General features: G+C 53.0%; 10 protein-coding genes across 10 annotated transcripts; 5 read left to right on the plus strand and 5 right to left on the minus strand.

Annotated features, from left to right (window-relative positions):
• Nucleotides 1-589: 589 nt before the first annotated feature.
• Nucleotides 590-3,290, minus strand: A1O1_04695 (uncharacterized protein; the record flags this gene model as incomplete). The annotated part of the gene is made up of 8 exons (XM_007725584.1): nucleotides 590-1,134; nucleotides 1,200-1,649; nucleotides 1,707-1,934; nucleotides 2,008-2,067; nucleotides 2,130-2,290; nucleotides 2,341-2,503; nucleotides 2,555-2,745; nucleotides 2,800-3,290. 8 exons carry the CDS (start codon nucleotides 3,288-3,290, stop codon nucleotides 590-592), a joined length of 2,289 nt encoding a protein of 762 aa, XP_007723774.1.
• Nucleotides 3,291-5,131: 1,841 nt separating this feature from the next.
• Nucleotides 5,132-8,135, plus strand: A1O1_04696 (uncharacterized protein; the record flags this gene model as incomplete). The annotated part of the gene is made up of 2 exons (XM_007725585.1): nucleotides 5,132-5,239; nucleotides 5,295-8,135. 2 exons carry the CDS (start codon nucleotides 5,132-5,134, stop codon nucleotides 8,133-8,135), a joined length of 2,949 nt encoding a protein of 982 aa, XP_007723775.1.
• Nucleotides 8,136-8,794: 659 nt separating this feature from the next.
• On the minus strand, nucleotides 8,795-9,892 carry A1O1_04697 (uncharacterized protein; the record flags this gene model as incomplete). Its single annotated transcript, XM_007725586.1, has 1 exon — nucleotides 8,795-9,892. The coding sequence occupies one exon, from the start codon at nucleotides 9,890-9,892 to the stop codon at nucleotides 8,795-8,797; it is 1,098 nt and encodes a 365-aa protein (XP_007723776.1).
• Nucleotides 9,893-11,375: 1,483 nt separating this feature from the next.
• On the plus strand, nucleotides 11,376-12,985 carry A1O1_04698 (uncharacterized protein; the record flags this gene model as incomplete). The annotated part of the gene is made up of 2 exons (XM_007725587.1): nucleotides 11,376-12,213; nucleotides 12,297-12,985. The coding sequence occupies 2 exons, from the start codon at nucleotides 11,376-11,378 to the stop codon at nucleotides 12,983-12,985; spliced, it is 1,527 nt and encodes a 508-aa protein (XP_007723777.1).
• A 373-nt stretch (nucleotides 12,986-13,358) lies between these two features.
• Nucleotides 13,359-13,970, plus strand: A1O1_04699 (uncharacterized protein; the record flags this gene model as incomplete). Its single annotated transcript, XM_007725588.1, has 1 exon — nucleotides 13,359-13,970. One exon carries the CDS (start codon nucleotides 13,359-13,361, stop codon nucleotides 13,968-13,970), a length of 612 nt encoding a protein of 203 aa, XP_007723778.1.
• A 668-nt stretch (nucleotides 13,971-14,638) lies between these two features.
• On the plus strand, nucleotides 14,639-16,325 carry A1O1_04700 (uncharacterized protein; the record flags this gene model as incomplete). Its single annotated transcript, XM_007725589.1, has 3 exons — nucleotides 14,639-15,104; nucleotides 15,159-15,261; nucleotides 15,329-16,325. The coding sequence occupies 3 exons, from the start codon at nucleotides 14,639-14,641 to the stop codon at nucleotides 16,323-16,325; spliced, it is 1,566 nt and encodes a 521-aa protein (XP_007723779.1).
• A 955-nt stretch (nucleotides 16,326-17,280) lies between these two features.
• Nucleotides 17,281-18,253, minus strand: A1O1_04701 (uncharacterized protein; the record flags this gene model as incomplete). Its single annotated transcript, XM_007725590.1, has 2 exons — nucleotides 17,281-17,603; nucleotides 17,662-18,253. 2 exons carry the CDS (start codon nucleotides 18,251-18,253, stop codon nucleotides 17,281-17,283), a joined length of 915 nt encoding a protein of 304 aa, XP_007723780.1.
• An 898-nt stretch (nucleotides 18,254-19,151) lies between these two features.
• On the minus strand, nucleotides 19,152-19,824 carry A1O1_04702 (uncharacterized protein; the record flags this gene model as incomplete). The annotated part of the gene is made up of 2 exons (XM_007725591.1): nucleotides 19,152-19,623; nucleotides 19,742-19,824. The coding sequence occupies 2 exons, from the start codon at nucleotides 19,822-19,824 to the stop codon at nucleotides 19,152-19,154; spliced, it is 555 nt and encodes a 184-aa protein (XP_007723781.1).
• Nucleotides 19,825-20,304: 480 nt separating this feature from the next.
• Nucleotides 20,305-22,315, minus strand: A1O1_04703 (uncharacterized protein; the record flags this gene model as incomplete). Its single annotated transcript, XM_007725592.1, has 4 exons — nucleotides 20,305-21,693; nucleotides 21,746-21,777; nucleotides 21,830-22,040; nucleotides 22,100-22,315. The coding sequence occupies 4 exons, from the start codon at nucleotides 22,313-22,315 to the stop codon at nucleotides 20,305-20,307; spliced, it is 1,848 nt and encodes a 615-aa protein (XP_007723782.1).
• A 943-nt stretch (nucleotides 22,316-23,258) lies between these two features.
• On the plus strand, nucleotides 23,259-25,285 carry A1O1_04704 (uncharacterized protein; the record flags this gene model as incomplete). The annotated part of the gene is made up of 2 exons (XM_007725593.1): nucleotides 23,259-23,276; nucleotides 23,330-25,285. 2 exons carry the CDS (start codon nucleotides 23,259-23,261, stop codon nucleotides 25,283-25,285), a joined length of 1,974 nt encoding a protein of 657 aa, XP_007723783.1.
• Between the last annotated feature and the right edge of the window lie 82 nt (nucleotides 25,286-25,367).

Genomic DNA, 25,367 nt, shown 5'->3' on the forward strand with positions numbered 1-25,367 from the left:
ACAGGTTTCGCGTCACGACATCAGCTTTGCAGCAGCGATTATGTCCGGTCGACTCGGAGGGCGGAGAGTATCTAGGTGATATAGTAGCTCGACAGGCAGAAGGGTATTTTTCGCAGGAAGATCAAAGAAAAATGTCTGGAGAATCCGGGGTACGGACTCGTCATCCGTCTGCACAGGCCTTCAGGTTCAAGTTGCAGATGTCGGACCTGGGGCCTGCAACAAAATGACAGGGTTCACGGCAGCGTAAGCAATACTAATAAAAGGTACTCTACCATACACTGTACAGCGCAGGTATAAGGTACCGTCCAGGGCTAAGGGCTTACGGCCCGACTAAATTTCCAAGTGTGGTAAAAGTCACGGCCTGCTTTCACCCCTTCTGGGATGAGGGTGACGCCGCCCTGTGCTCACTGCTCTCTCACCCCCGGCTCGCGCGAATTGGGTACAAGGTACTACGTCCTTAACCCAAGGATATTCAACCCGTGTCTCACCTACGGCCGCCTGCACTCGTCTGCGGCACCGAATTGCGATTGGCGTATTGCGCGGGTGGGTGCTCCAGCGTCGAAGAGGGCTGAAGAGGGCAGTCCGTGTATTATATGGTGTCTATAGATGGGAGGAAATATCCGCCCAACGCCAACGCGAAGACGACGCTCAGCACAGAGAGTAAATTCGTGTTGTGTGAGTCCCGGTGTGCCGAGTTTTTGGCGTTTTCCCCGTTTCCGCTCCCGTTCTGTGTGTTGGTTCCATTCTGGGTGCCGCCGTTTCCAGTTGGTGTGTCGGTTCCATTCTGTGTGCTGGTTCCATTGTCTCTCCCGCCTCCATCCCCGTCACCACTCGTCCCAGACCCCGATGTTGGAGGAGGGTTGTGGGACTTCAAGCTCCAAGCACTGAGCGGAACCTGTTTAGGTGCGCTTGTCGCCGTATCATTCGTCCAGAGCGGCGTAAAAACCACGGACACGGTCTGGTTTCCTTGCGGAACGTCAATTGCAAGGACCGTCACGCCGGTATTCGGTAGATCGCTGCCTCCGTCAGGAAGGGGCGGATCTGATGCGGCGCGAACCGCTTGGAGAGTGGTGAAGACAAGATCGCCCGGGGAGGTGATTTCCGCCACCACCGTTTTGTTGTTGAGGGTCAGACCTGGGAGATGAAGCTGTCAGAACGATCCCATCAACATCGAAGCAATCTGATGCGGAACCACTTACGAGCTTGCTTCGAGTCGTCGGTCAGCACGATAGTTGCGTTCGTGTGCACCCTCCATTGACTTGATGCTCCCGGGTTGACGATTTCGTCTTGGATCAGAACTCTTTGGCGTCCGTCAAGCAATCTCATGCCTCGTTTGATCGAGCCCGCCTCGGTGAACGATGTGAGATCGGCAATGTAGAACGCCGTGCTCGAAGATGGAATAGACGAGGATTCGACATCGCGAGTCGAACCAAATGTAGTCACTGGAACTCCATCCACGAGTTGGTTGGTGCCGCCATAGAGGAGGGTGTTCTGGCCCTCGGTGCCGCACCTGTAGTATGTCCAGCGCGGGCTATCTTGGTCTTCACTCTTAAAGTATCCAGGTCCGTTGTAGTCGTTTTGACATAGCTGACCAACCCAACGTTCTCCCAGGGCATGGAGAACAAAGTCACCAGCGTCGAGATCTCCATCTATTTATCTCCGTGTCAGAGGTTTCCGTCCGAGACGAAAAGGGCTTTTAGACTTACGTGTTTGATGGCCAGTCAGGACGGAAGCTTTCATTGCCACAAACAACCCGTTGTGATCCGTCCAGCTAGATCGCATCGACGCCCATGAAGTATTGACAAAAGAGAAGTAACGGTCCAGCTCAAGGTCTTCGGACCACTGCGCCGACGTGGTTGTTGTATCATACCAGAACATACTCAAAGGGTCCGCGGCGTCGGCTTCATCGCGTTGGAATAGGGTCCACCTGGGTTCTGTACGGCGTTAATTTCCTGTTGTTGCGGCCCCCATTGCGCTCAAACCATGCAAGCGAGCAGCAGAACTTACTGTCTAGATGTTGGCCGTAAAACATGAGAGCATTGGCAGTAGCAGTGATCTTTTCTGGTCCTGTAAACAACTCAGCAACCCATTCCCGGAACGCGAGAAAGTATCAGGAGTTGGTCACGCACCACAGTCACCATAGTTGAACTTGTCAACCATACCCTGGTTGTAGATACGGAACAATCCGGTCTTGTTCACGGCCGGATTTACCGAGAGCATTCCTTGGTCGGAGCCAGTTGCGCTGATGAGAGCGGCCGCAATTTGAGCGAATGACTGAATACCAAAATACCTGTAGATGATGTGAGTGCACGAAAGAGGGATAGCATTACGCTGACGAACCAGTAATCAGGCGTCTCCAGCCAGGATCCGTCGCTACTGATGGCCTGAGCACAGCTTTGCTGCGCGTTTGCAATCGTCTGAGAGAGAAGCTTGGCCGCGGTCCCCGTTGGATCTTCGTTGTAAACGGCGAGGGATCCGAGGAGCAAGCCTCCATTGCACACACCTGAGGACAAGATTAGCTCTGGCGATATAGCGGTCCTGAACGTCAACGCACAATTCCAGTTTCCACGCGCGGTCCGCCACCAACCAACTCCTGGATCGGCAAATGCGTCAATGCCTTTTTGTAGTCCCAGTGAGATGATGGACCACATGATAGCATCACGCTGTGAAGGTGTCCATGCATCATAAAGCCAGTCGTATGCATAGGCAAATGCCGCCGTGAACTCGGCCGTGTCGAGAAAGTGTCTGTGCCGCGTAAGAATCTCTTCGCGCGGAGCCCAAGGGATTGGGCGTCGTTACCTCGAATTCCAGTTATCACCCGGCACGCCAAAATAGTCGGAGGAGTTTCCTGAGGCGTGTTGAATCTCTTCCCATGTTCGATTGACCCATTTGTTGTCCTTTGTCGAAAGGTAGGCATATGCCCAGTGCTTGACCCTCAACTGAATATACCTGGCAACCTCTAGGGTACAACCCACGCTGACATCGCAATCGTCTGGGTAAGGGACAACTGCGTCGTCGTAGAAGATGTTGGCCTGGTCGATGATGGCCTTGTGCCACGTTTGCAGATAGCTGTCGTTCGCAATCCGAGCTTCCAGGCCGTCCCACTGATCACCGGAGGCGAAAAGCCGAGGGTGCCCTCCAACAACATTCAAGGCTTGACGCGGCAAGTTGTGCAAAAGCGGTTGATCGTGCTCCGAATTCTCCTCCCATATTGCCCTCGGAAGACCGCTCCCACCGAACTCAGCGTACACCAATGACGAGGGCAAGAGAAGAGACCAGAAGATCAACATTACCAGGGTGCAAGTGGTCGGCCACGCGCAACATCGAAGAGCATTTCGCTGCATCTCCAATGGTGCCGAAATGATTCTTGGCTGGAGAAGAAATGCTGGGTTTGAGGCCGGCCAAGGGACCTCATATTGTAGACAAAGTCCTCGGCGTTGAGGTACTAACTTTGCCCGACAGCCCTCGATGGAGCTACTTACCTGAGAGTTTGTGAGGTGTAATTTGGTTATGCTTCGATATGGGTCCTGAATCTTAACCCATCGATTGTTGTGGGCTTGCCCCTGTCAGGGGGAATCCATGGTGGAGACCGGGGTATGCACAGGACACCACTCGGCCATCTCACCAACCCACCTCCGAAATGAGCGAGAAGATCATGTGTGGTAGAGGACGGTACGTAGACCCAACGAGGGTGAGTAGGAACAAAGATACGCGAGAGGTGATTGGGGATGGATGCAAAGGACACAAGCGGCGTCTGAAGCGGCGGCCGTCAGGTGAGACAAATTGACGTGAGAGCCGTGGTGCGCAGGTAGATCTACCATACTAGTAGTAGTGAGGTAGTACTAGTAGTACCTTATTTTCTACTGCCAAACCCTCTCAAATCACAACTTGAAATGGAACTTCTGTAAAATCTTTCTCTTCTTGATCTGGGGTGTTTCGTCGAGGTGGAGAGATCGGGTCGTGTTGGGACGGTGCGAGGTGAGGGTCAAAAAAGGCTGTGCGTCGTTAGACCGCTTTCTCATTTATAGAACCCATGTGTCACAGTGGGCTCTTTAGTAGCTATCATGACGGTTCTTTCGAGACAAGTGACCTCTCTTCTTGGTTGTGTCAGCTTTGCTCCTCGGTGGGCTTGAGATAAGTCGAAATCGTGTTCATGACCACGGCCCAGTCTGACTGCACAACCAGTTGAGGCTCGATAGTAACAATGTGCCGCGGGCAATTCTGAGCGAAGTTGGCGGCTGCATCGTGACGATGGTGGTAGGGCACTGCGTAACGTGGGGGAGGAGGTTGAGACCTGGCGAATGAAGGTGTCTTCGATGGGTCGAGCTGTTGTACGGGAAGAGGCTGTTGGTTGGTGTTGTTAGAATAATAGCGGGATGTCTTTGCCATGATTTTCATCGTGCATAGTAGTCACCAGTAATGTGGATTTGGATGCGGTGCTAGTCTGTGGCTCTGTACCGCCAGTGGGTTACGTTGTCACAGTCCAGTGCAAATGCTGGACATGGACATGGACATGTAATGTGAGGCCTCATTCGCGAGATGGAGAGCTGAGATGGCCGAGAGGATGGGAAGTGTTGTTCAGTTTTGAAAAGCCTTAGTAAGCCTGGAGGAGCCTAGGGAGCCACCAAAGGGACTCTACACTCTAGGCCTCCAAAGCCTATAAGTTAGGACTCAAAGCCCCTGGACTTGTGGCTTGAATGTTTCAAGTTGCTTGGCTGCCATCATCGATGTTTTCGCTGCATTTCTCGAATCCCTGCAGCGCAGCCAGAATTCCTCAAAAGTTGACCACCAACAAAAAGTCAAATCTCACTCGCTAGAACTGTGTCTTTAGACGCGTCCGAATGGAAAATATTTTCCTGTCTTGCACATCACCTTCTACACTTCTGTCTGCATTCCCTCCTTCAAGCCTCTTTGACACGTCCATTGTCGCTCGTTCAACGCTGTCCTTCGACCCCTATAATACGCCCTATACGAAACCCTTTGTTTCAAGCCGAAAGGTTCCTTTGTGACGCGCATAGATCAAGAAAGAGCAAGCATACCAAAACTCGTCAAGGCATACCCGCCAGCCTCGTGCTAGGATAGTATGAGCATTACACTTCCCAGTCCTGCGTTGCAGTGACACTTGGCCAAAATGTCCGGTCGTCGAGCGATATATCCTCGGCAAACGACTGCACCCAATCCGAGTCTGTCGACCGGAGAACAGGTTCTTCAACTGCTCTCCAACCCTTTTCAGGCATCTGTAGGTTCCATTGGACCACGACGACCAAGCAATACGAGTATACTGACATAACCAGTTACAAACCAATGCTTTCTGGGTGTCCCTGGGAACTTCGCTCGGCATCAGTGTTGCCCTTGCCCTCCTGTTCTGTTTCATGCGCCCGAGGAACACCATCGTCTATGCCCCCAAACTGAAGAATGCCGACACAGACCATGCTCTGCCTCCACTGCAGAAAGGCCTGTTCAGTTGGATCAAGCCTGTCCACACAGCAAACGAACCGTACCTGGTGGAAAAGATTGGGATGGATGCCGTTATCTTCCTGAGGTTTACACGCATGCTCCGAAATATCTTCACCGTCGTCGGCTTTCTTGGACTCGTTATCATGATCCCAGTCAATGTCGGTCTCGGAAACAAAGCAGTCTCCCGGGGATCGTCGACGTTTTCGGTCATGACACCCTTATACATTTTCGGTAGTGGCCTGTGGGCTCAGGTGGTAATGGCATGGCTGACTGACCTGGTGATAATATACTTTCTGTGGCATAACTATCGACGGGTCCACAAACTTCGACGAGCTCATCTGGAGAGTCCAGAGTACCAGCGGAGCCTCCATGCACGGACACTCCTGATCCGAGATCTTCCACCAAAATGTCGAAACAATGAAGGTTTAACACGAATTACCGACGAGGTCAATCCAACGGGCGCTGCTCCGAAGACGACTATTGGACGTAATGTGAAAATCCTACCTGAATTGATCGAAGAGCACGAGGAAGTCGTCCGGGACCTTGAGTCTGTACTGGCCAAATACATGAAACATCCCGATCGGCTTCCCGCTCGCCGCCCCATGATGAAGGCCCCAAGGAAGTACAAGGGACCGACCACTAACGGCAAGGTTGATTCCATTGATTATCTCACGGACCGAATCCGAGAATTAGAAACCAAGATCAACCACATTCGAGAGCTCGTGGATACCCGCGATCCGATGCCGTATGGCTTTGCTAGTTGGGATGAAATACAAGATGCACACACCGTGGCATATATGGCGCGGTCGAAGCGACCACAGGGTGCGAAGATTCAACTTGCCCCAAGACCACACGAGCTTATCTGGGACAACTTGAAGCTGTCGCGTGGAAGCAGGAGGAGCAAGCGCTTCATGAATGCAGTATGGATCACCGTTCTCACCATCGTTTGGATGCCGATCAACGCCGGAATTGCCGTCTTCTTGTCGAATCTTTCCAATCTCGGGCTTGTCTGGAAGGGTTTCAGAGATCAATTGGAAGCGCATCATACAGGATGGGCCATTGTCCAGGGCATTGCATCGCCAGCCATTACCTCATTGGTGTACCTCGTACTTCCGATCATTTTCAGACGACTTCAGGTTCGTGCGGGCGACGTGACAAAGACAGAACGCGAACGTCATGTCCTTCGAAATCTGTACAGTTTCTTCACCTTCAACAACCTGATCGTCTTTTCCATGTTTTCGGCGATTTGGCAGTATGTCACGATTGTGGTCCAGTACAACAGGGAGGGCAACGACACCTGGACGTCTCTGCGCGAGGGTCGTTTTTTTCTCGTAATCACGACATCTTTGTGCCAAATATCACCCTTTTGGGTGACTTGGCTTCTTCAACGCAATCTAGGTGCCGCTGCGGACCTTGCTCAGCTTTGGCACTTGACCACTGTCTGGTTTGCAAGGACGTTCCTGGCTCCAACACCGAGACAGAACATCGAGTGGACAGCACCTCCCGCATTCGACTACGCCAGCTATTACAACTATTTCCTCTTCTACTCCACGGTAGCACTCTGCTACTCTACCCTTCAGCCGATCGTGCTGGTCGTGACGGCATTGTATTTCACCATTGACGCTGTTTGCAAGAAGTACCTTCTGATGTACGTTTTCGTTACCAAGACGGAATCTGGCGGTATGTTCTGGGTGACCATAGTCAACCGGATGATCTTCGCCACCATACTTTCGAACGTTATTATTGGAGTGGTTGTCAAGGCTCGAGGGGGTTGGGATCTTGTTGCTGCTCTTGTGCCGCTGCTGTTCGTCATGCTCGGCTTCAAGATATACTGCATGAAGACATTCGATCTTGAACTGAAATACTACGCCCGCGGTGGCATGCACGATCAAGAACGGCTTCCTGCTGATGGCAAGCCACGGAAGGCGGAGAAAATGTCTGCCAGATTCGGCCATCCGGCGCTCTTCAAACCGTTGATAACGCCAATGGTTCACGAAAAAGCCAGGCATGTGCTGACAGAAGTATACCGAGGACGTTTGAGCTCGGAAGGAGGACAGTCCACAGCATTCTCGGACATCGCCATGCAGCCAATGAATCATACGGGAAAGGTAGTGCAAGACGTGCCGTTTGAGATCGTCCCTGAAGCTCAGCAAGACTACCAATTCTATAAGAACCGTTCTGATTTCCGTGAGCAAGGAGGAGACACCCCATCACGTACCCAGACGCCAATTCCCTTCGCCGGCACCGAAGGATACAGTTCACCAGGTAGTTCACGAGCTCAAACCCCGGTTCTGTTCACAGGCAAAGAAGACTACAACTCCCCGGAAAGCTCGCGAGCCGGCAGTCCTCCACCGCGTCTCTTACAGCAGCATCATGGCATTCATCGCAAACCCATCGATCCATCTCATGTCCCGAGTCGGATCAGGTCTGCGGCCCTGACAGCGTCTATTGGCGGCGATCTGGGGATGCAGCAACCGTACATTGATCTCAACGATGACAGAACCAACCTGCTGCAAGGGGTGGGAGACCTCAGAACTCCGAACGGAGAGTTCATGTCCCTTGAAGAGTGGCGTACACGTGATGGAAGTGATGCTGGCACTTTCAGGGACCACAGCGGAGGCGCCACACCAGCCGAAGAGACAGTCTCTGGATATGACTATTTCCGGGCGAGGCGATAATTCTTGACCGAAACTCTGATGATCGATTTAAAGCCTTTGGAGACCAGAAAAGTGTGAATACATTGGTTTGTGAAGTTATTCGCGACTCGATGAGTCGAATGAAAGACGCTACGATGACATGAACTCAAGATTATGAAGTGATGATAGAAGCAAGATAGAGTAGGAACTGATTCTAATTGAGACGGATGGTGAGATCGGCAATCCGGACCTTCCCAATCATTTCTTTTGATCTTCTCACGCGTTGTCACAGTGCGGCAGCATGCAGATCGTTGGGTGTTTGTGCGCCTTCTCTTCGAGTCGTCAGGACCAAACATCTACCAGCCGCAAAGAACAGGTGCATGCTCTTCGACTCTTTGGTCATTAGTGAGCTTTGTATATCATCTCCGAGATCCAGGCCCTTTATTGCTTCATTGTATGAGCTTGGTGACAGCCAGAAAAAAAGAAAAGGCCTTGTATATCGTAAGTTAAACAAACACGAAAGCGCAAAGAGTGAACAATACTAAGTGGTTACATAGATTGGAATACTTCATATCCTCCCTTGACCTTGGTAGACCATGCCAAAAATTGTTACTATCATCAACCTGCTGACAATTGAAGCATTGTTGCCACGGTTGCTGTCATTCTCATCCCGTCTCTCCTACGAACTGTCTCTGAGTCAGCTAATTCACAAAAAGACAGACTTTGTGTTCCGGACAGAAGACATCGTACTTAAAAACGCCAGCCTTGAAGCAGGAAATGCACTGTCCACCCACGGAGGTATAGAGGTCGAGCTGGACTTCCGTCAGACTGAGATCAGCGTACCGCAGTCTGAATCTGCCGCATGGGAAAGAGAATTGATCGGTGTCCAGCTCTCGAAGACGGCTCAGCCCCGAGATCTTGTCCAACCAAGCCGCTACCATCTCTCCAACACTGACGGTGAGCATACCTTCCGCGTCCAAGGCCCAAGGTCCTGTCTTTCTGATTACTTCCGAGTGCCATCGCTCCTCGTGGGGCACGGTAGTACACCGGGCACACCACCAGTTCTCGACACCGTGGGGGTCAGGAAAGAGTAGTTTGGGCAATTGTGTCACCAGGTGCGATGGTATTCGCTTGCTCTCTGCTCCAAACTCTTTGGCCAGGTCGATCGTAAGCATGCTCGCAAGGTCGTCTGATAAGGTTGACCGAATGTCGCATGCCGGTGCGAGCCACATCAACTGATGGGAGGCCTTGCCGAAGATGATGGGAAGATTCAAAACGCTCGCGATGCAGAGGACGTCCGGTAGGACCTCTGTCTTGATAGCGTTGGAGAATTCCATGATGTTGTTATGAGAGTGCAGAAATGAAGCCAGACAAGTGCTGATCCATTCTGGAATGGTGCCTTCGTACATGTACTTGTCGCACACCACAGCCAGTGCTCGCAGCTGTCCCAGAGTCAGTTCCTGAGCTGGCAGAATCGCGTCATGCATGATGGCAAAGAAGATCGCCATGGCGCAAAGGTTGTCTCCTTTCAGGACCAGGGGGTCATTCGGCTTACCTTCATGAGTCCATCGCTCGCTCAAGAGGGAGGCAAAATACCGGGACGTCTTCTTCAGAGCATGACTCGAGACATGGAAAACCTGGGAATAGGCTAGTTGAGCGTCAGGTTCGTTTTCCACACGGATGTCAACATCTCCATCGACTGCCCAGACCACATCTCCATTCTGGTCGAAGAAATGCATGGGGATCGAGAATGAGTCGTCGCGCGAGGTGAGAAATGGCAGATTGAATAGAGTTGCCATTGTGTCAAAGATCGGCGGTGGAGTGATTGTTGGCTGTGGAAGGAGATGTTGATCGGGTGTTAGAATGGGATGGCATCATCGGTGAGAGGGTAGATATATATGTAGAGAGAGAAAGGCTGTGTGTGGGAGTGATAGTACTTCACGAAGCAGTGGCAGTAGCACATCAAAGACGGTGTTCGTGCCTCCTTAAGGATCTGGAAAGCAGTCAAAAGCTCACCCAAGCTATTTGCTGCATTGCCATTATTGTGTCCATTGCCTCACTGCCTCACTGCCTCACTGCCTGAATAAAGGGGGACTTCCAGAAAGGCAATTGAGAATCTGCAGCCTCCGACCAGCACTGCCTTAGTCTTTCTCTTGTCTCTGGAACATTGTGTCATAGTAACGCCTCGGCAGTGACGATTAGATATATGTATTTTGTCTCCCCAATGGAGCCTCACAGAAATCAGCCCCTGAAGCAGCTCAGCCTTGTCATGTCGAGCCATGGTAGTGAGAACCCAGTGGCCATTTTATTTCTTTGTTTCAGCATCTCTGCAGACGTGAATATTGCCCCAGTATTTAGACGACCATCTTGTTTCTTTGTCGTGGCGGTAAAGGCCTTTGTGTCATTTCATACAGCCCCTTGTTCACTGTCCCTTTGACCGTGTCTGTTATACTGCAGGCGCTGGTGCACCTTCTGCTGATGAGCTCAGCAAACCTATCCCTTTTGTCAATGTTATCCTGCCACTTAGCTGTTCAGACACCCTCTAGGACTTAGCACCCCCAGAAACACAATTGTACCGACGGAGACTCATGACATGGTCGGCAGTGCAAATTCAATACGGGCTTGCAGCGGCTTTGGTGCGTAATCAGATGATGAGTTGATGGATACATATCCATATATTGATGACAAGGCCCTCAACTCGTCTATTTTACATAACCGTAGCCTCGTTGAAAACCGGTGCTTGAAGATTCACAGGTATGGTTTGGGCCACCAATCATCTTATAGACTAAGCCTAGTTGGGTAGGTGGTGCCTCAAGACACCAAAAGAGGCTAGCTAAATGCTTATATGGACCTCGCTCACCGCCAGTGGTGGATCGATAGTGGAGCCATCCCCCACAAACGGAATAGGGGGACTGTCAACCACCCCAAATGCGTCATCCACTCAGACGGGCGTGGGCGATGCCTAAGTTGACGTTAACGGACTCTCGCACCGTTGGCAGCGCCGTCGTTTTTGCGGGGGCGACCTGGAGTTAAACTGGAAGTTTGCCCGGAGAAGACTCCGGATCTCACCATTTCCCTAGACGGCTAATTCGGCAGGACCGAAATAAGCATCTTGAAGCACACGAGACAAAATCCAACCGTTCTTGGCAGCGATCGAGGTAACTGCCCAGAAGGTTGTCATTCGATCGCCTGATATAAGGAGAAGTTGAGCATTGTTGGGCGTGTATCTGACAAAGTCAGGGGTATTCGAACGCTGTCATTGTCATCCGTGAAATCGCGACCATGGCCTGCCGTCGTCGATATTGGGCGACATCTTTGTTGGCTTTGCTCTTTGCGGCCCTAGCGAGTATCGCTTCAGGAGAGCAGCATGGCGCTGATGGAGGAGTTTGCAAGGTCGCTCGAGTCGACAAGCGGCGACTTTTCGTCTTGACCGACATTGCCAATGAGCCCGACGATGCCCAGTCGCTCGTCCGCCTCATGGTGTACGCCAACGAGTTTCGGATCGAGGGCCTTGTGGCCACCACCAGCTATTGGTTGAACGACACCGTGCGGCCGGACCAGATCCACGACATCGTCCAGGCGTACGGCGAAACACTCCCTAACCTGAAGCAGCACGCGAGCGGTTGGCCAGAGGTCGACCAGCTGGTGCCCCTGATTAAGTCCGGCTCGACGCTCTATGGTATGGCGGGCGTCGGACCCGGCCAGGACACCGAAGGCTCCAAGCTGCTGGTCGAGGCCGTCGATGCCTCGGAGGAACGTCTCTGGGTCCCCATCTGGGGCGGATCAAATGTCCTTGCACAGGCACTATGGCACGTCAACGCGACGAGGTCACCGGCCGAGGTTGACCGGTTCGTGTCCAAGCTGAGGGTCTACGCCATCTCGGACCAAGACAACAGCGGTCCATGGATCCGTCGTAACTGGCCGGGTCTGTTCTACATCGCCAGCGTGCACCACTTCAACCGCTATGCCCACGCGGCGTGGGGTGGCATTTCCGGCGACAACTATTACCATTTCCCCAGCACGGCCAGCGTCGAGACCATCTCGGACTCGTGGCTGAAGAAAAACATCCAGATCGGGCCGTTGGGCGCCAAGTACCCCGACAGCGAATTCATCATTGAAGGTGAGAAAGTCCCACTCATCCCTCTCCCAGTCCATGGATCATTACAGAAACTAACCTGCCGCCTATTTTTTCTTTGTCGTTAGGTGATACTCCTTCATTGCTCTATATGATCCCCAACGGCCTGTCGGACCCCCAGTATCCTGAATGGGGTTCTTGGGGTGGTCGCTATGGCCCTGTCGTGTGGGGAGAGGGTCATTTCGCCGACAGCATCGACATCATCACCGATGAGGCTGGCGGCAGGACCATCATGGATTCGCACGCTACTGTTTGGCGGTGGCGAAGCGCGTTCCAGAATGATTTCAAAGCTCGCATGCAATGGACCATGCAACCGGCCTTCTCCGGCGCCAGTCATGCGCCCGTGCCCGTCGTCAATGGCAGTGCCACCGACGCTGTTCTAAGAATCAATGTGGAGGCCGGTCAATCTCTGGTCCTGGACGCCTCCCAGGCGTGCGACCCCGACGGCGACGGCACCAAGCTCTCGTTCAAATGGTGGCAGTACAAGGAACCCAGCTCAAACAACAACAACCCGAAACGGGATGTCTCCGAAGTCGGCTTCGACTCACAGAACTCGGCTAAAGTGACCATTCAAGTCCCCGAAGAGTCTGTCCTACGTCGCCCGGGGAGAGGCGCCCATCCTGGTGCTGACAAACACATGCACATCATCTTGGAAGTGTCAAACGAGAACCTGGTGGCGTATCGAAGAATCGTCCTTACCAGTCGAAAGGATGTCACAGCAGGTGAATCATCAAATGCTCCTCACGACGAGCTTTGATCTCTATAGGATTGGAAACGGGTGTTATGGGGAAGTATCTTATAGAGGCCGAACTTCATAATACTCGGTGAACTGGCCCAATAGCTAAAAGATGAGTCAAACAGTCTGAAATGTAATTAAGAGATGCTACACCGAGTCACTTGCCTACATAGAATTGTTGCTATGGGCCAAGCTGATTGAGAGAAAAGGCATGGTATAGTATACAGTGCCTAATATTGCCGTTTTAGGCCATTTCAGCACAACTCATCCTGTAATCTCCTGTGAGAAAGTGCACTTATATCGACGTATTCTGGCACGAATCATCTGCATGGTCTGACTGCCATCTAGCTACCAGCAGAAACACTTGTCGGGCACTTCTTTCCTACCGCCCACCATGCCGTCGCTGACGACTGTCACCATTCAATCCGCGCTACTCAAGTCGGCGGCAAACCTCACGGCCCAAGTGGCGGCGCGATGGAATTCACCAGCAGCGGCTGGGACACCGGTGGACTGGACTCGCGTGGCCGAGTTCGCCGTCTTCGGCCTAGTCCAAGCACCAATAGTGTCCATGTGGCAGGTCTTTCTGGAAGACAATTTCCCTTCCCAACGGGCCAGTGGCCAAAGGCAAGGTCGCGTCACTACCACCCAGCCCGGCGAAGCAGCTCAGAGCGAGCAACCGACTAAGGATATCAAAAAGACGACGAACCTGAACTGGGCCAACATCTTGACCAAGCTTGTCGTCGACCAGACGATTGGTCAGCTGATCATGGCCTTGACATTCCTCGTGTGTACACGCGGAGCACGGCTCGGAGGACTCGCACCGCTCCGGGAAGAAATCCGCACACAGATCCTGGGGATCGTATGGGCCAGCTGGAAGATCTGGCCTTGGGTCGCGCTCATCAACTTCATTTGGATACCGGTGGAGTGGAGGGTGGTTGTGGCATCTGTGGTCGGATTTGGATGGAACGTCTTCTTGAGTATCTTGTCCATGTCAGCGTCAGCATAACGAGGAAGTGGAAATTGCAATTTGCAAGCCAGAAATGTTTTTAACGCCATGTGATGGCTGGGCTGGCTCTTGTATCAGACCATTCATGAATCAGCGCCTTCACGTATCTGGAACGTCTATACCCCGGAACGACATCGGTTTACCAAGTGGACTCGAGAAGTCGCATGACCTGTGTTACGTGTACAGTGTACCACCATAGAAATCTCAGCAGCATGGGGCATGGGCTCCTCGCTTTACCACAGTAGTGTCTTAAGGTCGGTTTCCAACCCTTGGAGGCTCCGATTGCCTGATTAGGTTAAAGAACATGCCTCCCACAATCCCCCCAAACTTCAAAGGGGCTCTCGCGCTACTCCACAACCCACACATTCTCCGCACATTCGTCTTCCAATGTCCTCGTCGCGGATGGTGCAAAATCGGTGGCGAGTTGGCGTGGAGAAACGGCATGGAGAGGCCGAGTGTGGGCCTCCACCGAAAAGCTTCCCCCGTATTTGGTCGGTATAAGTACGTGGCCACGCCCTTCTTCGCTGCACCGTGCTTGCCCAGTCTCTATTGGCATTCTGGTTTCCTTGGGTCCCCTGGATTCGTACTCTGTTCCCAAAAGAGAAGGAAGAAAAGAAGGAGGCATATTGAAGAAGAAAAGAAAGTGGGAACAGTCCAACTCACCCAACATGTTGGACAAGTTGAAAGAACAGCCCTTGTACCAGGACCTCAACTGGCGCCTGATCCTCATCGGCCTCGCCTCTTCCGTGGGATCCATGGGCTTCGGCTACGACAACGGCTGGTGGGGTGGTGCCTTGGGTCTGTTGCAGTTCAAGAAGAAGTACGGGGCCTACGACGCCGCGTCGGGCTCATGGGCCATGCCCTCCGAAAAGACCTCCGTCGGAACAGGCACAGGCTCGGCCGGCATCATCCTGGGCTGTATCATCGCTCCCATCGTCACCACCAAGTTCGGCCGAAAGGCGGGCTTCATGTGTCTGTCTGCTCTCATGTTGCTGGGTGTCATACTGGAAGCGACCGCCATCACCTCCTATTGGCAGTTGGTGGTGGGAAGAATCGTCGTGTACGCCGGCATCGGGCTTGCCTCGAATGTCGTCCCTACTTACCTTTCAGAATGTGCACCACCACGTGTCCGAGGTTTGTTCGACTTTCTGTCCAAGGGCATGTCACTTGATGACTGACCTCTCGCAGGTGCCTTTCTTGGTCTCTATTCGTTCTTCAACTCTCTGGGCGTCTTCATAGCCAGTGTGACAGTCTATGGCTGCCAACATCGGACCGACAAATGGCAGTACCTGTATGTCCCATTTCTTTCCTGTTCCCTACTCTCCAGGGTTAGTGAAGCTGACAACCCGAAACCGCAGGATTGTCATCTTGGTTCAGTTGTTCGTGCCTCTGGTGTACCTGATTGCCCTCCCCTTCCTCCCAGAATCGCCCAGATACCTTGTCTACCGGGGAAGGTATGAAGAGGCCGAAAAAGTGATGAGAGTCCTATTCAACCACCCAGAGAACATCACCACAGAGATCCAATTGCTCAAACTCCAGATCGAAGAGCAGCGCGAGCTGCACAAGGCTACCACGCTCTTGGACTGCTTCAAGGGAGCCAACCGGCGACGAACCATCGCCGCCATGGGCGTCCAGATCCTGCAGCAGGCGCAGGGTGTGTCGTTCATCCAAAACTTCATCATCACCTTCATGCAACAGCTCGGATTCCCCAACGCCTTCGAGACCAACGTCTTGGTGACGGGATGCTCGTTCGCCGTCCACTTTGTCACCTTCATCACCTTCGACAAACTCGGCCGTCGGAACTCCCTCCTGCTGGGTTCCCTGGGCATGGCAGCCACCATGATGGGCACGGGCGGCGCCACCACGACCGCCAGTGTCTCGAATCTGTCGATGCCAGTCAAGAATGCATGTGCTGCCATGCTGATCCTGTGGTACTGCATCTACGGCTTCACCTGGGGTCCAGGCTGCTGGATTGTCACTGGCGAGGTGGGAACCGGCCAGCTTCGAGAACGAACCATCTTCCTGGCCTCGGTCGGCAGTTTCCTCACCTCGATCCCCATCAACTTTGTCAACCCTTACGTCCAGAAGGCCATTGGGGGTGATGTCACCTTCATCTACGGCTCCTTCTCCGTCGTGGCCATTGTCTTTATCTTCTTCTGTCTTCCCGAGACCAACCGCCGTTCCCTGGAAGAATTGGATGAGATGTTCCAATCCGACGTCCCCACCAGGAAATTCAAGCATCATGTTTGCACTGGACTGGGCGCCCAGATCACACAACTGGAAGACCACGAAAATGAACATGGCCTTGATGGACCGGCCGATAAGGCAATGGTGTCTGAACGAGAGATGGCGTGAGATGATCATCCCGGGTTCATAAAGAAACTATCTAAGGTCGTAAGGTGGAACCTCTCTAGTCCTCACAGAGACACATAGGTATAGCTATTGCTAAAATTAAGCATTGATATTCAAAAGCTCAAACAGATCTTTGTCAGACTCTTGAAACAACAAGAGCGGCCCAGTCAAAAGTAACCCCAATTCACCTAATCAGAGAGTAAATACTCACGGAACCATCTACCTTGAGAGAAGAGCGCTGATGTGATCGAGCCGCAGAGACCTACTAGAACTGACAGATATGTAGCTTCTATATACTGATACGTGGTCTAATACGGGAGCGTGCGTCGATTGTCATTAACTGGTAGCAAAGCGTGACCCTTCCGGAATGTTCGCTGTAAAGGGCTTCGAATCACAGAGTCAATGAAATTAACGATCACAGCAGTCCTGCAACTAACTAGCTGCATGAAACAATGCATGGCCTGGATTCTCTGCACTGGTCTGAAGCTCGTGAGAATTCTATTCTGGGAATCATGATTCGTGATCATAGACTCAGCATGCATGCACCAAGAAGGCTCTCGCATTGATCGTGTAGAACCTCTGCAAATGCCTTGTTCTCTCTCCCTATAGCTCTCCCTGCATAACACGCCACGGCCTCGATTTCTCCTTGAAAGTCTCCCCTTCCGATGCCCTAGCTTCGCCAGCCCAAACTGTCGATCACCTCGCGCGGACTGCCATGATCGATGTCAGGTCTATTGGCCATCAGGTCTCGGTCTCGGTCTCGGTAGTGGACAAGGACCAGTGTGATCGTTCGGGCCTTCTTTCTTGGTGGCAGCACAGAGTAGTGAGGCCGGCGGCGGGAAGGGATGCTCTCAAGCAGGGGAGACAAACACCAGGGATGGTGTCCTCGAAGGCATCACACTTGCCCAGGATCTGAGTGGCCCATTGCATAGAACAAGAGTCGCACTCTTCATATGGGTCATCCGTGCCTTCCATTGGACCACAGCGTGTAGGCCACTCGCCGGATGAGGCACACGGCATCATGTAGGGACATCTTGGGTTCCCTGGCGGCCTCGTTCGGCCAAAGTCCTACAATACAGAGCGACGAAATGAAGTTCCCAACTCTGGTGGCCTCACCCTTGCAGACTTCGGGAAGACATATTAGATCTCCACTCATGTCTTTTATCCTGGCACGAGCTCCCCGGAGCCTATCGTCGTATACTGCGAAAAGTTCCTGGATGGACCATTGGCTATTCATGTTCAGATCATGCATCTTTGTGCTGCGCAGAGAGGAGAGCGATTCTACACATAACATGTCAGTAGTTGCAACAGCGCAGACTATGCTTGGATGGGAACTCACCGATCAGTCTGTCATGTAGAGACGGAGAAAAATCTTTCGCGAAGGGACTGTTCTTGATAGCTTCCGAAAGGTACATCGTTGCGCACTGCGAGAACTTGTAGAATGCCTCCTTATCATCAAGCAGATATGCAGTGTTGACCGCGTGGGCCAGGTCTGTCTGGCCGATGTACCTTGACTTGAGTTGCAGATGTCGGTGAAACCACGGTACCACTGCGCTGCCACATTGATATTTGTCGCTCGCGATAGCGACTCTGTGCATGCTGGCGAACGAAACCTGTACGAGTGGTGATTCTTTATGGTGAAGAATTCGACATAATCGTAGCATGGCAAGAACCTCGTCCTCAGGTAGCTCCACCACGGGCGGGTTGGTCTGGCTTAGAGCAAGGTATCCTTCGCGAAATTTGCCAGTGAACATGGCCTTGAAAACGGGAGACGAGAGTGTCAAGATCTTACTGGACACGCGTACAGGTGTCGCGCTTGTCGGCAAAGTGCCGGCATCTTTATCCTCCGTCTTCAGGTTGACCTCTTTACCGACATCGAGGATCAGATCGCCGTCGGTGTCGACGACGACAACCTTGATTGGACGTGCCATTGTGGTAACAAATATCCTGGAGATTAGAGGTCGCACGGAACAGCGCACGATGAATAGCCGAATGCCGGATGTTAGAAAGATAGGAAGAAGGGGAAGAAGGGGAAGAAGGGGAAGAAGGGGAAGAATAGGATGAAGGGGATGAAGAGGAATAGGCAGCGAAGGACCACAGGAATATGAGAGGTGGATGAACTTGAAGTGAGAAAATAACAGGCATCAGATAACTATCGCCGGGAAGAAGGGGACATACCATGAAATGGACTTGACCTGTATTTGCTCAGAAGAAACCCCTTGCCCGGGGCATGATGAACAATTGTGTAGTGAGGTGGACTTGGCATGTGTCTGTAACATTGCCATGAGATGAGACCTTGAAATGTCAGTTCACTCAGCTTGCCCCATCTCATTCACGGCTGGCCTGGGAGCATGGTATTGCCTGGCAGTTATAAAATCAAGCCTTATTCAGGGAGGCAGGAGGAGGAGGACGCCAGAGATCGTAGAAAGGACGTCCCAAGGAGGGCAAGAAGAAGGGCAGACGTTGAGGGAGCTGAAGTATAATAATGCCGAGACTGCGCCGGCCTCTGCGCTTCCACCCTAGCCTTCAGCCTTCCGTTTACGCATTTTCCACTGCACGCAACTACTGGTTTGTCGAAGACGAGTTGTAGTTTGTGCACACCAGACAAAATTGCAATATGTATAGCTGGTCGACTCCGTGTATCTTGAAATGATTCAATTGAGTCATATAATCCGCCTTTTTGTACTCTCTGATTCAGGCCATGCATAATCCCCACAAGCAATGGCATATGTTACACCCTCGTTCACCGCAGTTACACTGGCTTATGCTTTTTCCTGTTGCAGTAACCAACAGATCACCCCTCATCTTCCAGTAGTATCTTGGTATCTTTCAAGTCCAGAGAATCTCCTTGGAACTGTCACTATCCCCGCCCTCCAGATCCTCAATCTGCTTCTTCATCACATCGGCACGGAACGACCTGAAGGCCTTCTCGATCCTCCGCTTCGCCTCGGGATCCGCCGACACCGTCCTCTTGGCCGCCCACATGCCCGTGAGAAAGCCGGTCTCGCCGCCCAGAAACAGGCCGCCGATGCCGAAGAAGGTGTAGGTCATGATGTCGCCGAGCGGCGTCGGCTTCAGCAACGGAGTGATGTCGGGGATGGCCTCTTCTCGCCCGTCCGCGAATCGCACGTGCGTCGGTTTCTCGGCGGTCCTGAGCGCCTGGTACATGGCGTTGCGGTTCGCGCGGAGCCGGAACGCGAGAAACCCGCCCAGCGCGATGCCGGCCAGGGATCCGATCAGCGCATGTCTGGAGGCTTTGGTCGCGGCTCGTTGGAGAATGTCGCGGTCGGAATCTCGGAGGCTGGAAGATTGGGGATCGGCTGTTAGGATCGGACACAGACTGACAAAAATCCAGAGTGCAGTACCACTGGAGCGGGCGGGCAGGTGTAGGTAAAATGGTAGATGGCCGACAGACTCACTCATGCTTCATGTGCTCTTCCGCGAGCTTCCCGAGATCATCACCGGCATGCTTGCGGAACGCAGCCAGAGATTCGGACGACATTGCGCGTTATGAAATATGGAGGATAATCTTGATCGAGTTGTGAACCACAGGCCGCGTCGAAGGATCAGCTCTGGTCAAGCAAGTTGCGTTGGCGGAAGTCGATCGGATCAAGTTACATTTCTCAAAAGTGTCGTGGATGGAAGCTTTTGTTGACCACTGCGTCATAGGCAGTGTGGAAGAGCGGAGAGATACGGTGGGCAATTGTATGCTGAAGCGCAGTACTGTGGTGCATTTAGTCTCCTGCCGCTGTTTTAGAAACAACCCCCTCTGTGCCTCTGTGCCCCTGATCCAGGGCAACTTGGACTCCTTCATCAATGTTCAAGCCGCAATATGCCTCAGCGATATATCTCATTGGTGGCCGGGTACACACGGGTATCGAAGAAGAAAGAATGTCCCGTGCCACCGTTATATCGGACTTTCATGGAGCCCCAGCTCAGTATTGGGCGCGATGACTATGTGCTCAGTGCTGTGTACTGTGCTTCAGATCGGGAAATGGGCCAAACCGAAGTACGGCACCTTGCTCGGCTGTTCGTCCAGCACGGCCATGCCAGTCGTGGTAGCCACTGTATGCTGTTCGCCGGTCGACTCATGTCCACCAACACCGCTCTGCCGAATGGCTGACAATGAAGGCCTCCACGCACCAAACCCTGCATCCTGCGCCTTGCCTAGCAGGTGGTCCAGAACTGCGACCATAGTCTTGACCTCGCGAGAGGCGTCTGCATCATTCGCGTACAGCCAGACGACATACGCGCTGCTGAGGGCGTGGAAAACCCGGTCTTGTAGGTCCCTCTCGGTGAGAAGCTCGGCATCGCCATCGTGGCCTGAACCTGCCGACTCCAGAGCCATGGCGAGCTCAGCGCACAGAATCGCCGTCGCGAGCAGAAAGTCCGACACCAATGGCGTCAACAATTTCCATCCTTGCCTGCAGAGCGGTCCACCGACCCGTGTTTGTAGGTACAGTGTCCACTGGTGGTGCAGAATAGCTAATCCTGCTTCAATGCAAGTCTTTCGAGAATGGCGGTACTGTGCCTGCTTCCGACCCTGCGGCAGATATTTGCGGTGCAGCGCGATCTGGGCATGGTGGAATAAGAGGATGAGAAATATGACATGCACCGTGTCGCGTGGGTAGGACGAATCCACCGGCGGCCACGTCGAAGATATTGACTGGTAGGTCTTCAGGAGGAGATTGTCCAATCTCAAAATCTCAGACATCGGCGGCAAAGTAGTCGAGCTGGTCGCATCCGCGATGATGGACAACAGTCCCATCAGTCGGTTCATGTCCAGATGGTACCGCACTCTGGTATATTCGGATTCCGGCCTGGCCGGCGGCATTTCGACCATATCCACATGGAGGTCTTCGTCCTTGAGATTGCGTGGCTGCGCGGTATCGCTTTGCGACATCAGAATTGCCCGTGGTAGACCGAACGAAACCGAGATGTACATGTCCCACTCGACCATTATCGCCCAGACCCTGCGTCGAGTCTCCGCTTGGAAAGGTGTAAGAGTAGGGAAGTGAGAACCGTCGCGATGGTAACCCGCCCTCAGCGCTATTTGGACAATGGCGCCCCAAAGAACCCAGAACTCGTTGACATTCTGGGTACTGTCCCCCCGAATAAAGTCCCCGAATAGGTGAATCAGTAGAGCCTCGATGGCATACGGAGGTCCGTTCGTATATTTGCTCAATAGGAGGCACTCAATGGTCTTGTCTCGAAAGGTCTTGACCAAGCTATCCGGCTTTTCCACTTCTGCGTGGTCAGGAGACTGGTTGGGCGAAAACTGCTGGTAGTTCACTGCCAGGGACATGAGGGCGAACAACAGACCGACCCACGCAATCGGCGTGGAGGTCGGATCGGCCCAGAACTGCGCGTACTGTTTCGTGTGAGCTTGGTTGTGGTGATGCGGGCACAGTTGAATCTCTTACCTCCTGGTGAAATGTAGGCCCATGAACAATCACTGTGGAGGCTTGTGAGCAACCGGAAGACCAAACATAAGGGAAGTCACTAACTTGGCTCATGACTGGTGTTGATGAAGAAATCCCTCAAGAGAGCATCCACAGTGGCTTTTGGGGGCAGAGCGTCCAGTACATCTTGCCTGTCCAGTTTATTGTACAAGGGACAGAGGATATCTGATTTCTCAGGTCTTTCGCAATCGCCCGACTCTGATGCATCCTGAGAAGGCATGGGTACGGCGGTCAAGACGTCATTCAATCCACGGATCTGTTCGCACTCTCGGCTTAGCAACACTTCCCAGAGCAAAGAATGCAGATGGTCCTTACACCTTCCAAGATTGCCATCCAGTGACCATTTCCCACGTAAGTCACGCTGCCAGCGGACTGCGTGAGGAGACCAGCAGAGTCCAAGAGATGTTCCATGGGCTGATCTCCGTTGCCTGAGCCAGGGCAGGTCTGTTGCGGGGAATGAGACGTCTCAGACACCGACGGCGTGAGCAAAGACTCGGTACGGGCTGGCTGCGAAATGCCCGAGGAGCCCATGAGAAAAGCAACCTGATCTTCGAGTATCTTAACCCTATCGGGGACATTTGGAGCCGAGGTCTGGCGTGACTTGGAGGACTGTACGGGTCTTGGGGTGGAGGACTGGGCATAAATGCATGAGTCTGGCAAGCCTCGCCGGGCACAATTATGACAAGGCTGGCGACGATCACACTTCAACCTGGCTCGAATATAAGAATCTTGCTATGTTGCCAGTCCCAACAGCAACCGACGAGAGGAACCCACTTTTTCCCTCTGCAAATATCGCATGACAGTTGTGGTTTCTCTCGACGCCGGCGGCTTGCCCTAGGGTCAGTTGCAGGCGATTGGCGCGGCTCTGCTGCTTCGATTGGTGTAGCGGATATCAGGGCCGCCATAGAAGCTCTTCGTGTGCCTCCTGACAGATGAGAAGAGCAGCGATGGTTTTCAAGAATGCCCAGAGATGGATGCATCGACCTCGACGGTGAAGAGGAAATGCATTGATGTCGAGCGGACAACGGCAAAGCATTTGTCCGACCCTCCGACCCTCCGATCCTCCGACCATCCGACCATCCGATCGTCCGAGTTACTAATATCCGAGGATCAGTCGCCGATCTCCGAAGCTCCGACTTCAATATCAACTCCATTCTCGACCTCAAAGTGATATTGTGATATTCGCACCCCACAGACAGCCTAGCTATTGCATCAACTGCTGCAGAAAGGGGCGGGTATGGCCGTACAACAGTGCTCACCAAGTGTGCCGAATTCTCCTCACCGGTCTCGTTTAGATAGCTGTTGAACGAGCCAAGGGAAAGCCAGGAGAAGAAAAGGGGACACCGGTTGACGTGTGCAGCGGTGTTTGATGCCTCGGAAGGTGGTAGGCTGTCAGCGCGCATCTCTATCGTGTGCTCGTTGCCGCGAGAAGAAGATCAAAGTGAGTCCTCCCGAGAAAGTCTCTGCTTCTAGAATGGAATCACCTTTGAACGTGAGGTGTTGACGTTGTGATGATAGTGTGACAGAGGCAATCCCTGCTCTCAGTGCGTCTCGGCCTATGCCAAGTGCACAAGTTCTAGCGTGGATGGAGTGGATGATGTACCCCGGAGCATTACGCAGTTCCTGATAGACGACATCAGCAGAATCGAGCTGGCATTACAAAACTCCACAGCTGTCCATCAATCGTGGCGCAACAGCAAACCGGCAATTCAGAGCTCGTCGAGAACGGTGGTGACCGCGAGCCTCAAGCGCGATGCCTTACCAACCCCGTCGTCGCCAGAATACCGACGTCCACCGAACCTGCAGCTTGATGCAGCTCGGGCGCGGGCTCGGCAGTGTCAGAGTATTCAGAAGACAATCAGGTCTATGACTCCTGAGCAATCCTCGGCACGCAAGATACCACGTAATACGATGGGGTTGACTTCTTCTCGAGTCTTTGCCTCGAGTGGGACTCGGACTGATGTTGACAGAGGGCCGTCTTCATCCGTCACCGAGCAGACCCAGGGGCTGATCAGTATCAAGAATCTGGCTGCTATGCCACCTCGCATCGTGAGGACACTGGTGCAAGTGTTTGTGGATAAAGTCCACTCCCTTCTGCCTATTGTGCATGAGCCGACGTTGTGGCGTCAAGTCAGAAGGGTCCTTCGGCTCATCCATGATGACGGACTCACTTCGATCGCTCCCGACTACGATTTTCTCATGGTGCATATTATCCTTGCAGTGTCAGCCTCGTTGGGGAGCGCTTCGAGCGGTCATGGTCCACAGCGAATGGCATTCTCTGAGAGCCTTTTCCAGGATGGCATCAAGCATTCGTCCAATGCAGCCGTATTCCCTTCTGAGTTGGCCGAGCTCCAATCCATTCTGCTGATGCTGCATTATGGGACGATCAATCCTAGATGCGCGAGTGTGTGGATGCTGTCCGGCTCTGCCATGAGACTGTGCCTCAAGCTCGGCCTACACCGCGAACCAGAAGATCAATCAACCTCAAGCGACCTTTCAGCTGACATGAGAAGGCGGCTTTTCTGGATGAGCTATTGTCTTGACAGGCACGTCTGCGCTGCTCTGCAATACCCAATCTCTTTGTCGGATGCTGCCATCAACACTGAACACTTTTCCGTATTGGACGACAAGTGCATCGGCCCTAATTCGGCGCCGTCACGGCCTGTCATCCTCTCGAAGGCCCCCGCCCTGCACTGGCTGGAGTATCGGCAAATCCACTCGGACATGGTGGAGGTCCATTTCAGAGGAAAGCCATTCGGCGATTCTTGGGAGGAGTGGCTGGCGGCAATGGAAGCAAAGCTTCGCACATGGTACGACAGGCACCGTGACACTTACCAGTGGACGGAAACCGCCTATCACAATGCCCTGACCTACCTCCATCGACCTTCTCCTCTGACCCCCAAGCCAACTGCAAGGAGTCTCCTCATCGCTTTCGAGAATGCATGTGCCGTAGCCTTGAGCTATGGTAAGGATATCCATGCTGGCTACTTCCGCCGCCCGTGGCTTGCCGCTCATCACACATTTGCCTCCGCGGTGATTGTTCTCTTTTGTCTGCGACACGGCTCGAGACTTATACTTACCAAGTTTGATCCCAATGAGATCTCGGAGATGACGGCATTGTTCTCACGGAATTTGCAGAGTGTCTCCTCCGACTTCTGGCCGGAGGTGTCCCGCTGCTTGGAGGTCTATAACCGCCTCCTGACTCCTCTGATTCATGCGATCGTCTCAGGACAAGACCCTGCCCTAGCATTCAGTCCTGAACAAGACGAAGAGTTGGCCCATCTGTTGTATCCTGGCACTACAAGGTTTGAAGCACTCTCCTGGGACGATAGCATGGGCGCACAGACAACCCAGGACGTTGATACAGCATCAGCCACTGCCGACGGCTTTGACTGGGACCTGTCCAGATTCGAAGACTTTGCCTGGGATGAAACCACTTTCGACTTCTTGGACGGATATTTCCACACACTTGACTGGTCAGAGTCTTTCCTCGTTACATGACCCGGTCTGGGGCGACTTGAGCGATATCAAAAAGGCAGGATGGAGTGCCTAGCAGTGGACTCAGTTCCCCAAAGTTGGCAAG

Source organism: Capronia coronata, assembly GCF_000585585.1.
Source record: "Capronia coronata CBS 617.96 chromosome Unknown acBCG-supercont1.4, whole genome shotgun sequence".
NCBI classification, from domain to species: Eukaryota; Fungi; Ascomycota; class Eurotiomycetes; order Chaetothyriales; family Herpotrichiellaceae; genus Capronia; species Capronia coronata.